Consider the following 13,202-nt stretch of genomic DNA (forward strand, 5'->3'; position numbering starts at 1 on the left):
GTCACCTCAATTGCAGCAAAAGGTTGATGTCATGAACAAATGCAAGCAGGAATGGGATCTTCTACCTTTGATAAGCCAAGACCCAGAGCTGGGCTCAAGATGATTCTTTACTTTGACGAGTTCAGGTAGATGCTTCTAAAACTTACGAAGAAAGTGGTCAAGATGAGAGTGGAAGTCAAAAGAAGAAGGACGCCGGCAAAAGATTCATCTCGAAGCAGTTGCATTCTCCGTTTGCTCAGAGTCCCTCCTGGGATCAAGCCTTTGATCAGTTTCTGCTCAGTTTCTGCCCGACATCTCTTGTTCCGACCTTTAAAAAAGTTTCTTGGATTTCCAGCTAGTTCAACAGCCATCCAAATGTTCTTCTTTCAACTTGTGCAGTATTTTTGGCATCCTTTCGACAATCCAAGTGAGGCCACCGTCATGAACACAGGTAAGCACAACTCCGACAATCGACAGCAAAACATGTTGGAATAGACTCCTAGCTTCATTGTCGTCTTCTTTGCCACACCAGCAAAAGGCTACCTACGAATCCCCAAATACTAGTTGACCAGTATTGTTTCAGCTCGAGGATTTCTCCAACGAGTTTTTATCAAGACCAGGAAGCAATGTCATGCCAACCATCCAGGGCGTCACGAAGGGAATCCCCTATTCCAAGTCCACAGCGGGAATTGCGGAAGGCCATGAATCCCACACGCCAAAGACAACGCCTGGAGACTCACATTCCCGTGGAACACTAAGGGCCATTGCCCAAAGGCAACGTATACAACGCGGAAACGAGCTGGTTTTGGCAGCACCGATAGACTTGGGATATTATCTCTTGCTGACATTTATCAGCTTACAACACAGCGAAAAAACTGCACCTTTTATCCCAAGACTCGATGCTAATGTTGATACTTTTTACGATCTTGGATGACAAAACACAGCATATTCCTCGACGGCATGCCACAAGCGTCAAAGAGCAAAATCACTACGTATTCCAAGAACAAAAACGCAAAAGATCAAGCAAACGAGAGCTCGCCCGAGCAAGGAAAGCTGGAAACACCGGAAACATCGGAATAGTCCGACCCCGACCATGGGCGTACCGTGGAGGCAGCAGCGGACCACGACATCTCGACAGCGACATGTTACTCGAGGACCGCGCACACACAGCGAAGAGGTCGACAGGACCAGCATAAACCCACCCACACACGCTGCTGTCCACGTCATGGATGACACCGGTCTGGAGGCAATACCACCCGAGGCCTTTTCTGGCGATGCACCCATACTAGGCAGACGAACTTTTATTCACGAACAAAAGAAGCAACAAGACCACGTCGTCACTCGCATCGCATCACATACTGAGTCACAGCACAAGTGCACTTGCGGTTTGTCAACGTCTGGGAAAACCTGCAAGTCACATGAACACGCGACGAGTTCCTGGTCACGGGGGGTGGGAGGTTATTACGCCTGTCTCCCCGCCTGCTTTTCTCTCCGCAAGGAAAAAAAAAAAAAAAAAAAAGCCGCCTCCGTCGGATGCCTCGGAGGCAAACTTTTTGTGTCGGGAACAACTGAGAGTGGAATTTCTGCTTGAGCAACGTTGGACTAACTCGCGGTTTGCAAAAAGGTACAAAGCCTGAGAGGGGGTGTGCTTAGGGTTCGTCTGGACCTCTATTACGAGGCAAGCCTCCTGAAAAAAAAAAAAGAAATTGATAAGGATGTGATATAGAGTCATCCAAGAGTAACCAGAGCAGGGCGCTATACGCCTCGCGGCCTTTTTCTTTTCATTTTCTTTTCTCAGTGGTGCAAAATCTTACGGTGTAAATGGAAGGCAGCTGGCCAGTCGGACAGACAGACATCTTGGCGTCCGCCTCAGCGGCTTTATTTCACATGGGATCGACGAGATGAACGAGGCTGGGAGAATCAGGGCACCCGGCTTTCCGGTCAAATGCCTGAAAAGAGAAAGCAAGTGTCATCGTAAAAAAAAAAAAAAAAAAAAGTCCAGGCAGCTAGGCCAGATCCGCCATTGCTGACGACGCCAAGGGTACCTTGTGGCGTTTGATCAAGGCTTTGCGATAACGCGTTTGAGAGATACCGTGTAGCGGCCTTTTTTTATTTGGGCTTTCATCGGGCCGTTGAGTTGTTAGGAAAAAAAAGGGGTGGCGAGGAATGGACGTCCAAACAGAACTGCGGCTCTTTGTGTGGCTCGTTGTTTGGTAGGGAGTGACAAGCGTGTGATTTACCGGAGCAGTGGTTTGGGACTAGTTCTGGACTAGACTAGAACTAGATCAAGCAGGCTATGGTGTAGACTATACACGATGACTCACAGCAATCAGTATCAACCAAGCTTTTTTTTTTCCCTCTTCTCTTTGTGATTTGCAATTATCCACGTCCATGTGAGCACGCATCGGTGCGATTCCCGGAATAATGACCGATCATTGGAGCAGATCCCAAGATTATATTGCCCCCTTTTCAGCTGTGACTGGGCGAATCGACGTATCCATACCCAATAGGTTGCCCAACAACACAAGCTTGGGTGTATGCTTAAAACCACCGATTTTGCAGTACTCTCTTTGTTCTTCCCACATCAAGAGGCCTCCTTTCGTGAAATGACGTGTCACTACTTTTACCGTAGTTATGCCTTCATTCGCCACTTTGAGCGGAGAGATCTCGTTCCCCCTCCCGTTTTGCCATATTATGCCTCTTTTCTTGACGCATTGGTAAGCAATTCGCGCAAAGTGGAAACTTGCGCTCGTTTAGAGGGTTTCCTCAGGGGTCAGGCGACAGCTGGTGGTGGCTGGGGGCCCCAGTGGCGTTGAGTCTTTTTTTGTCTCCCTCTTTGCGCCACTTCGCTTGGAGCTTTTCGGCAATTCGCGCTTAAAATATCCAATCAGGCTTTCAACCAACCCCCCCACCAGAATTAGAAGCGCGGTGTTTGTAGGTTCTACCGAAAACAAGCGAGGTAGGGTTGCCAGGCTTGCCAGGAACCACGCTTGCCACGTTTTCCACAGCGAGGTTCCCGCGGGTCCCATAGCCAACCGGGAAGCCTTGTCGCGCGTCAATCAAGCAACTCCTGCTATAGCAAAGCACCTGTATGACTGCGCAGGCCCCAAGCCCATGTGACGGGCGGCTTGGCCGAAAAAACTGTGATACAACACCGGCGCCGCCAAGGCAGACGAAAGAGGCAATTTAGATCGCAGGGTAGGTAGGTACGTACCTTTTTCCTTTCCTCTTTGCTACCTCGCCTTGCTGCAATCTTGTCGGGACTCTACCCGCGTTGCAGTCGGGAAGCCCACTTTGTTCCTTTGTACAGTATTGTTTGATTCGTCCTTTTTCAACCAAGCGGTGTGTGCATCGGGACTTTTTTTTTTCTTTGTTTTTATTTTCATTTGTTTTATTCACCCTCGCTCTACATGGTACGGTGAACGCCCTTCCCAACGGTTCGGTTCACCAGTTGAAAAAAAAGTGCATGCCCAAAAAAAAAAAAAAAAAAAATAGTCACAAAAGCCCGTGACATCCCTATCTAAAAACCCTACCGCACGCATGGTTCTGCATTACGCCAGCGCAAGGCTGACCGATAAACAAAAAAAAGGGCGTGCCTTGCTTTGACAAAGAATGCTTGAACCGATATTTTTAGGGGGTATCTTTTTTTGCGCACAGAAGCAAAAAGGCATGTCTCAGCTGGAAAAACACAACAAACTTAAAAAAAAAAAAAAAAAACCTTCGATCAGCTATCTGATACAGTCCCCTATTCGCAATAGGGTCTACAAATGGTACAGGTGAGGTTGGTAGACCCCTACTGGAGACTGCTTCTTCACTGCTGCGCAGCCACCGCCGTTGTAAAGCGAAGCATGTGCGCCCCTGGTCGATCAGACATTGAGTGTATTTTTAAACAGTAAAGTGCACACTGCGCACTTCAAAGGATGATTAATCGATTATGAAGATTCAAGGGCTGCCTTGTCGTGATGGGAATCCTTCGTAACAAGAAAAATCGCGGAAAGAAAATAAACAATACACCCCGTCAGAAGCATGCTCACCTTGGATAAGCATGGATGTTTACATCGTCGGTTGCTTTGCTTGGTACCTGGCAACTGGCCACAGGGCTCCGCCTTTTTTGCTTGTGCAAATCGATATAACTGTACTGTGCTGCGTATGAAAATCACAAATTTAAGGAAAGGTCTGAGTGGTGGAATCCGCGACAGATGAGGGCGCAGAGTGGTGGTCCGCAACCAATTACACACCCATACCCTCGAGGCAACCATACCAGGGCCTGCTTGCTGCGCCTGAGTGCGCACACGCACACAACTAGGGAAATGACGATAATAATGCGATGCGACCCGTCAAAATGAACGACACCCCAAAAGTGGCAGCTAATAAGGCAGTGTTACAATGCAATATCAACAAGTCATGGTAACACGAAGCTCGCCATCAAAGTAAATGATTCCACATTCTTTCACCAAATAGATTTACTTCATGCCCGACTGTGACTCCTCTGCTGCTCACCGCAACAAAGTCTCGTGATAATCATGACCTGCTCTTCAGCAGGATCTCTCCCCATGCTCGTCTCAAGATTCGAGCATTTGTGGGCGGATCAGGACTTTTCGCTACGTCACTCTGGGCCATGCCATAATCAATGGGCGTGCCACGTATCACCCGGGAGCTGCCTAGCTGGTAATTAACATGCGTGCCAATTCTCAAGCATACATGCTCTTGCATCGCGCGACCATGAATTGAAAGCCTCGAGCAAGGGCCTGCGAAATAGTCGGTGAAGACGCTTGGGGAGTGCGATACTCGAAACCGTACTTGTACCGTCTACATCTGTTCTTTATTTGGACCGACGAGATCCTCTTTTTGCTGCATCTACGACGCTTGACAGGTCCAACTGGACGTAGACGTTGAACCGGACGGGGAGAAGCGACGCCCTGGGTAGGGTGAATTCATACCAGGGTGCCACATGCAGTGGAGAGAAAGCTGCAGATTGATGCGTTGAAGCGGATCCTTTGACTTCTTTGGTGTAGCATAATTGCCCAATCGGAGGGCAAGCTGCATGTAAAGACAGCGGCACCAGCTGAATGTCGGCCACTCGTAAGGCCGTCTACCTCATATTGGACATCAACGCGTCAAAACATGATATTGGGCCGGGCATCCAAGCATATGTGGTCTGGTAACCACATGGCAACGAACATTACCCTCCTGTGTTTGTGAGTCATTCTTCCTTGCTCTATCGCAGCGAGCCATGTCCAAAATTCGGTCTGGTTAATTGTGGCAGCCATGAGGGAGGCAGGGAGCAAGGAAACATGGGCATATCGGGAGGTGAAAATTTTCACTTTGCGAGTACGGTGAGCAAGGGATCGGGAATGGAGGGTTGGTTTGCTTTACAGGCCCGGTCGGTCCGAGTCTCCAGTGTAATCAAGCCATCCGGGGGTGCCCTAACAAGAGAAAACAATCCCTCAAACCGTGCTGGGGGGAACACAGCACGGGCACATCAGGGATAATTGAAGGATGAGGGGCCGGTCAACCTTGGACATGCACCCAGGCCGAGGAGGAGAGGAGGGTGTATGCGATCAACAGCCCTCTCCACATTCTCGAAGGAAGTTTGTGGATCCATCAACCTCTCCGTCGCGAAGGAGTTGACCCATACCCGCGGGTGGGATTTAACTCCTTTGAACGGGGTTTGTGGGCGACCAAGAGACAACGTGGTCGAACGAGAACCATCGTGTACTGTGTAAGCCCAGCCCAGTGACGATGGCGTGCATTCAAAGACAAGGCTGATAGAGAGGGCTAGGCGGGCCAGAAGTTTTGTTGATGACAGGATAAAAATGTCTTGGGGCAAGGCTAACGAAGGATTAGTTTTACCTAGTTGTTTATTTGATGAGCTAAGTTGAATCTACACCGAGTGGTGTGAAGAAATGTTCGGTGAAGGTGACTTGAGTTTTGTCATTATTACCTACCTAGTTACCTACCTACCTAGTTAGCGGTTTTGACCAGTGGTTATATGATCCTACCCATGGTTGGCAGGCACAAGCGTGAGCTGCAGACGATCAGCGAAACCGAAACCCTTGCATGTGCACGCATCCAAGCGGTTGCTTCTTGTCTATAGGTAGATTAATACTGGCGATTGCTGTTGGATCAGGTACCTGAAATTCTTGGGTATCAGTGGCAGGCAAGACAGGCAGAAGCAGAGAGGCGTGGATGCGCGCAAGGCACGACATCGAGCTGCCTCCCGTGTGGTTTGTTTTGGTTGGAAATTCGATATACGTACGGGTGTGGGTAATAGGGCCGACCGGGAACCAGTCAAGCGTTGTCGAACACCAGGGGCAGAGAATACGACGCCATGCGACGGAAACCTTACAGGCTGTGCAACAGGCAAGCAGGGTAGCGAGATTGTGAAGAAAACTCAAACTCGGTAGGTTCGCATTCGCAGCAGCGACCGTCGACGCCACCGCCCACCCCACTGACATTCGCTGGGATGTGTAATTGTTTCATGAATCAATGCTGCGATTGCTGGGAGCACGCTCAGACACTCTGATGAAGATCGTAACGAAAAGCCAATTGTTGATCTTTTTTTTTTTTTTTTCGTCGGGCTTACCAACAGAGGAAACCCATGGTAGTGGGAGTGGTGGTGACAAAGTGGGAACCTCTTGACCTCAATAATTGAGGTTCCCGTAATATTCATAAGTGATTAATTAATAAAATCGATGGAATTGGATGGAATTGGCAAAAGCATTGATTACCAAATTGGGCTGGCTGTCCAACGAACTGCTTCTCAGTCGGGGAGGAACCGCTGCACACGCCTGGGAGATTGAGATTGGTTGAGTGCAACCCAACCAAGAGCAAGAGCAACCCACCCAAGCTACCCATCACAGTACCTAGCACCTACCACGTATGTGCCTACCAATCATGCCTGTCGCGTGCGTTCTGGGTGTGTTGCAGTGAATCACATGCAATTCATTCTTTTGAGAAAACAGCATAATGGATCAATTATATCGCTTTATTACATAGTAGGTGATGGTGTGCATAGTCACGCCTTCATCCCCATCAGGCTGACTGGCTACGCACTGGTCGTGATGCTGTTCACGGATCGAGCGCTGGACCAAGCAGCGATCGACTCGACCAAGTTTGACCAGCACGGCTAAAGCTTTGTGTTTAGTCACATTCAAAAACTTTCTGTTCATTTCCGTTCACCAGTTGTGTGCAACCACGAACTGCCAGAATCCGTGGTAAGGTTGCGCCCGAGCCACAAGACACGTTGGGGTTTGAGTCAAATGGGTGGTAGTTTTTCGTCATCTCGACTCTTTTCTTCGTCGTATCGGGACCCTGCGTGGAAAAATGATTGAAGTTTGTCTTTGGTCATTCATCCGAACCATTTACTACATGTATGCAAAGTAACGCCCGCCATCCAATACTTTAACGGAAAACGGATCGTCTTCTTCACTAGCTCACCAGCATCAAAACATGAGTTCAACGTTTTGTCAGTCATCTCGCCCGGTATAATCCACCACAGCACATGCTCACAGCGAATGTGCTGTCGCAGATTGCAGATTGCAGGGCACAAGCTCGTCGTCAGTCAGTGCTGGGTACGCATTCGGGGGTTACTTCCATCCCAGCCCCCCCGGAAGTTCTTTTGGTCTATGGGGCAAAGACGTTCAACTCCACTGGCAGCACCACCATCGGCACTGGCAAATTGGCTGTGATCCGCTTGGGAACCTGTTTGCTGGAGCAGTTTGAGTCGTTTGACAAACAGTCATCTGGGGGCGCGTCTCTGCTTGCCTATTCGCACCAACACCCCCTGATCTCCTTCGACAGCTGTGTTTAAATAACGCGATACGATTCAGGATTCGCCAGCACTCAAGCGATACATACACCCAGAAGTACTTTGGCCTCCAGCCCTCGGTCCGTGAGGATTTTGATTCTTTCGCCTTCTCTTGGCTCGTTCACCTTGCCACGCGTGTTTGTGGCAGAACGCACGGCCCAAGACTAGACCACTCTGCTAGGGAGAGGGACCGGCAGAAAACATCAGACACTCAGTCTCAAGCCACCCTGCTAGTACGGCTCGTTAGACCCTGCATTTCATCCGCTCATTTGCAGCCTAGAAGAAAATCTTTGCCTTCTACCAAGCCATTTTTTGTCCTGCCTTCTTTCGATGGACAGGAAGGCTATCCGTTCCCGCGGACGCCCCAAGAATCATCTCGCTTACACCTGGTAAATTTCTGGGGTCCGGAAGAGACTTTGCAGCCGGGATCGTGGTCCCGGAGTGCAGAATTTTCTCTCTGGGCAGGGGAGGCCCAGGGGCTCAAAGCAACGCGACAAGGCAGAGGTGGATACACGGCCGAGCAAATCCGTCAAATCAATCAAACGCAAATCTTGGCCGAGGCTCGCGGCAAAGCAAGCAAAAGAGCAGAAAAAGGACAGAAACAAGTGATTTTTTTTCTTGACAAGGCCGTCGATTAGGCTTTTGTTGTCGGCTGCCTCTTCCGCTGCGCCGTGGTCTCTGTTGGCTGCCCGAGAGTCACGCTAGCTGTGGGATATCCAGTTGTATATGCCCGTATTTGTGGTCTGGAGGCTTTGTTCTTCAGTTCAAAGGGCTTGGGCCTTTGATTGGTGTGGTTTGAAAAGAACAGACTTGGCCGTGTTCTTTACGGTGCGAGTCACCGTGGCTAATCCCCGGTGAGATTGTGAGCTAGCAAAGACAAGTACCAGGGTACAAGGTACCTACTGACTAGGCCCACCCCTCCCCCCCTACCCTTGGCACGATTGTTCTTTTTGCAAGGAACTTATGGCCCCGTTCCCGCCCCCTGCTTCACACCCCCTCGGGCGCAGCAGCAAAATCGAATAGCAGTACCCACAACAACATCCGCCGCCCCCCCCCTCTCTGCAGCGGATGAGATTTCCTGTCATGTTTATAAGGCGCCATTACCCATAACTCACTCGTACTCCTACCACCTCTTTCTATCAATTTTGGCTTTGCCATCCACCACCAGGAAACAACATCACCTTACAAATCATTTTTGCTGGACTCTGAAAGAAGTGTCCAGTCACTCCTAGCAACTTCCAGCAAAGTCGATACGTCGTCGGCTTTGATCCCCATATCCTCAGGATCCTGAGGAACAAATATTCAACACTCTGCTATGTTTCCCCGGTGTCGACCTTCTTCCATCCTTCCCACCGACCACGCACCCAGGTGACTTATTAGTCATCATCCTCGCGTCTCGACAAAAAGCGCGATCTTTTGTTTGAAGTTTTAGAATCTTGAGGCAGTGTTGCCTCGCGCTGGAGGGCGCCTCATTCCCTCCAATTCATACCCGATCGTCCGACAACAATTCTCGGAGACCACACCAAAATTCCCGAACCGTCGGAACACAACATAAAACCGACAGTCCCTGACTAGACATGTCGTCATCCAACTATTACCGCTCGTCGCCTGCTGCGCACGAGCAATACTACTTCGAGAGCGCCTCGCCGACCCCGTCTCCACGCCACTACCGCGAGTCTCGGGACTTTTACGACATGGCGGACCGGCGGTATGACATGCCCGAACGACCTGCGACTCGATCGCACTCCCGTCGCAAGAGCAGCAGCAGCTTCATGCAAGGCCCTCCACCAGTGCGCCCGCCGACAGCGCACCCCACTGCCGCTGCATCTCCGCGTTACAACAGCTCTGGCCAGTACGCGACTGTGAATGTGAGTGAGTCGCGGCCATCGCGAAGATATTCTTCTTCGGGAACGCGCCTACGAGGCGAACGTCGCAGCTCGCAGTCGTACTATCGGACCTCTGAACGACGTGGGGACTCCGACGAGGACGAATGGTTCGAGGACAACGGCGCCTACTATGTGCTGCCCGCGCAATCGAGATCAAAGCGTTGGAGCGGCATGGACACGAGGGACTATTACACGCGCGATGGGCCTGAGACTGATTACCAATATTACTATGCACAGGCACCAAGGGATGCATATCAGTCGTCGCCGATGAGCCCGGAGCCTCGCCGATCATCACATAGCCGTCGTCCATCTGTATCGACACCGCAAAGACCTCAGACCACTGCCCCCGGCAGCTCTAGCAAGCACAAGAGGTCTTCCTCAAGACAGCACGAGTCGTTCTCTCGACAGCCACCCCCTCCCCCTCCCCAGGATCAAAAGACCCGTACGGCCACCCCAGAGGACGCCAAGAAGTACCAGATCCCTGAGGGCTACTCACTGTCTCACTGGGATCCCCACGAAACCCCCATCATTTTGGCCGGCAGCGTGTTCGACGCCAACTCTCTGGGCAAGTGGATCTATGACTGGGTCGCCCACGTCTACTCTGGACCTGAGGGTCGTGAAATGGTTGGCATCGCTGGCGAGCTGTGGCTGCTTCTCATCCAGATCTCGGGAAAGATCAAGCGTGCCAGCGACGTCATGCCAGACATCCGCAGCATGGAAAACAGGGAGATGGTCGATGATTTTATCGAGTCTGGTGAGCGCCTCAACGACAAGCTGCGCCGCCTCCTCAAGCGTTGTGAGGGCCCCATGCTGAGCTCCAGCAAGACCGGCAAGAGCAAGCTCGGCACTACTGCCGGTGTCAGGTTTGTTCACACACTCCTGGGTCGTGACTACGAGCTGGCCAACACGGAAAAGTTCATGGCCTCTGTCCGTCTCTGGAACCTCAGATTCGACGCCAACTGCGAGGACATCCTACTGAACCCTACCAAATAAACGGTGCCGAAACCCCTCCCCCTCCGTTCACCCTGTGAACCTGCCATCGGATCTGTCTTCCGGTTTCTTGTTTCTTTTCTTTTTCTCTCTGTTCATTTTTTTGATCAAGCCCACGGAGAGGATTGGATCGTCCACCAGAGACACAGGAGCCGTTTGTCTTATTCCATTTTGGCCACAATATTTCTTACCCCACGGGAGGAGTCCAGGTTTACCAGTAAAAAAAGATTTTGCCACTTGTACGATATGGATCGCATTCCTAGGAGTCTTGTCCGGTCATATACCCCCATGGTTTCCGCGGAGTCTTTATTTTACAGGAGAGCTCCAGGCTTTTCCTCTTGTCTACATCAAAACAGATTTTTTTGTCGGGAGCAATCCCCCAAAATCACCCGGCGGCCGTTTTTCTATTCCCACAGGACAGGATCGACCGTTTCCTATTTATTAGAGAGATACCCTTATCTTTCATTTTGGCTTTTCTATACCTACTTATGGACAAGTCACGCATCCAGGCGTGCCATCGAAACAGCGATACGAACTCTTTGGACACCAGCACATTGTTTATGATTTTTGGTTTTTACTTATCGATGGAATTTGCTGGAATTTGGGAGCAACGCGACAACTAATCAGGGAATATTGGCAATCCCTTGGCTTACTTCTTTATTGGCTTTTTATTGCTCGTTCTGTTTTGTTCTGGTGCTGGAAAATAAAAGAGGATCGCTGGCGTTCGGGCTTTGGTGGCTTGGTGCCACATTTCCTTTCAATCTTATTGTCACTGGTTGATGGATATACCCTAGTTGAATCTTAGTTTTTATTATCTAGACAATTTTGACCTGCCAAGCATTGAAGCTTCTGTGAATTTATCTTCAAGTGAACTTGACCTTTACGTAGGACCGTCCCTAACATGGCTATCAGAGGTGATTCCCCAACTCCTGTGAGAGCATTTACGTAATGTGCATTTGTGAGCCCTACCGTTACCTGCAAGGGCTTTTCCGTGTCTGTTTCTTCTCTAGTCCGTCTTTTCTTTTCACTATATTTTTGCAACCTATCCCTACGTACCAACAAGACGCAAAAGCAGCCCTTTGCTTCACCGCGGTGTGATATATGCCTTGATTGGTCACCAACGGAGAGAGAGGACGCACCAAACAAGCAAATTTTTCAATACGGAAGATGCCCCCGAGGGCACACAGACCAGCACAGCACGGGTGTTTTTAAAACATTTATTTGTATATATAATATCGGTGGGACCAATAAGGGGAGAAAAAAAAAGACGCACGAGAAAGCAACTGGCGATTGGTTCCGTCTACGCCTGGGGGCTGAGGATCTATGGTCCGGAACCCTAATCACATATTCATTTTATTTTCTTGTTTATTTTTCAGAACACGTCTCGTAAGGAAAAAAAGATCCCTTGTCCCTTGGTATCCGAGATTGGGGTGCGGGCCGGTGGAAGCCCAACGCGTATCTTTGTGGTGGCTTTTTGGGTCTGTTGTCGCTGCCCAACACCAAAGGGCGGGAATGAGGAGAGGGGTTAGATGACGCGGGAACGTGCGCTGGCAAACCATTTTTTTTTGTCAGGGTGGGTGGTGGGGTGAAGGAATTGAATGAGATCGTTTACCGCTTCTTTTTTTCTCTACTCTTGAACAGCGGGATGTAGAAAGCATTGGAAGCATTTTCTAGGGCAAGGAGTCTGGTTTGTTTACATGCCAGTGTTTGGGGTTGTTTGAGGTGGTCACAAGGCCTTTTGGTGGTCAGGGGACGAACAACACCATATTTTTGCGATTTTTGATATTCAGCACATAGATTGGGCTGAACTTTTCCGTCCCAAGGGGAAAAGGATTGGTAAAAACTGTCTTACTACGGGATACGAAAACACTTCTTAGGATGACATTCAGAAACACGGCAAGCAACGGGTACTGTGATTTAGATTGGATGAAAAAAATATCGAAAAAGCGCACGGCGTTTGGTTTTCTGTTCGATGCAGGCCGCATCCTTGCGCTGCGTGTTAGTGACCCAGAGATTGGAAATTCTCTTTCGATTCCTACACCCCCCTCAAGCGGCATTCCCTTTGAACGTTGACCGACGGCGCATAGGCACACCGCGATGCGCGCCTCTCGTGGATTTCTTTTTCGCTTATGTTTCTTACCCTTCTATTTTCTTTTTGAAAGAATTTTTTTTTCTGTGACACGATATTCGCCGAATCGTGCGACCAGTTCCTGGGTTGAAGGAAAGCACCGACTTGCCGACTATTGAGGCGCATTGGTGAACTTGTTTCTTTTTTTGGCCCCTTTGCTTCGGGATTTTTATCGACCAACAGACCACTCTGTTGTGTCTCATCCTTTGCAACTCGTTGAGTCAAACAGCATAAAGAAGAAATTCCAATATTTATTCAGCTGGAACAACTACCGATCAGGAGAAAAGCCCCTGGCCTGCCGTCTCGTGCCTTGTTGAGGCGGGGGGCACGGTCTAGATACGGACGGGATCTTTTTTCAGGTCTCAGACAATTAATGAGAAACACTGCACCTGAGCTAGCTACGATTTTG

At 49.8% G+C, this 13,202-nt stretch overlaps 4 protein-coding genes across 4 annotated transcripts; 3 read left to right on the forward strand and 1 right to left on the reverse strand.

The window, feature by feature from the left end:
- The first annotated feature begins 547 nt into the window (after window positions 1-547).
- On the forward strand, window positions 548-1,259 carry MGG_17459 (uncharacterized protein). The gene is made up of 2 exons (XM_003718611.1): window positions 548-781; window positions 924-1,259. Exons 1-2 carry the CDS (start codon window positions 611-613, stop codon window positions 1,173-1,175), a joined length of 423 nt encoding a protein of 140 aa, XP_003718659.1. The 5' UTR covers window positions 548-610; the 3' UTR covers window positions 1,176-1,259.
- Window positions 1,260-5,461: 4,202 nt separating this feature from the next.
- MGG_17460 (uncharacterized protein) lies at window positions 5,462-6,750 on the reverse strand (the record flags this gene model as incomplete). The annotated part of the gene is made up of 3 exons (XM_003718612.1): window positions 6,566-6,750; window positions 6,239-6,440; window positions 5,462-5,811 (listed from the first exon to the last, which is right to left on the reverse strand). The coding sequence occupies exons 1-3, from the start codon at window positions 6,650-6,652 to the stop codon at window positions 5,462-5,464; spliced, it is 639 nt and encodes a 212-aa protein (XP_003718660.1). The 5' UTR covers window positions 6,653-6,750.
- A 126-nt stretch (window positions 6,751-6,876) lies between these two features.
- On the forward strand, window positions 6,877-7,112 carry MGG_17461 (uncharacterized protein; the record flags this gene model as incomplete). The annotated part of the gene is made up of 2 exons (XM_003718613.1): window positions 6,877-6,898; window positions 6,982-7,112. The coding sequence occupies 2 exons, from the start codon at window positions 6,877-6,879 to the stop codon at window positions 7,110-7,112; spliced, it is 153 nt and encodes a 50-aa protein (XP_003718661.1).
- A 1,818-nt stretch (window positions 7,113-8,930) lies between these two features.
- Window positions 8,931-11,543, forward strand: MGG_00413 (uncharacterized protein). The gene has a single exon (XM_003718614.1). The coding sequence runs from the start codon at window positions 9,367-9,369 to the stop codon at window positions 10,666-10,668; it is 1,302 nt and encodes a 433-aa protein (XP_003718662.1). The 5' UTR covers window positions 8,931-9,366; the 3' UTR covers window positions 10,669-11,543.
- The last annotated feature ends 1,659 nt before the right edge of the window (window positions 11,544-13,202 follow it).

This window comes from Pyricularia oryzae, chromosome 5 (genome assembly GCF_000002495.2).
Source record: "Pyricularia oryzae 70-15 chromosome 5, whole genome shotgun sequence".
Classification (NCBI taxonomy): Eukaryota; Fungi; Ascomycota; class Sordariomycetes; order Magnaporthales; family Pyriculariaceae; genus Pyricularia; species Pyricularia oryzae.

What these genes read in the sequence shown, in the direction of transcription:
- MGG_17459 (XM_003718611.1), top strand. Translation starts at nt 611, where the DNA reads ATGCCAACCATCCAGGGCGTCACGAAGGGAATCCCCTATTCCAAGTCC. An exon ending in TACAACGCGGAAACGAGCTG is followed by an intron (nt 782 to 923) that starts GTTTTGGCAGCA and finishes GACAAAACACAG; the next exon opens with CATATTCCTCGACGGCATGC.
- MGG_00413 (XM_003718614.1), top strand. Translation starts at nt 9,367, where the DNA reads ATGTCGTCATCCAACTATTACCGCTCGTCGCCTGCTGCGCACGAGCAA.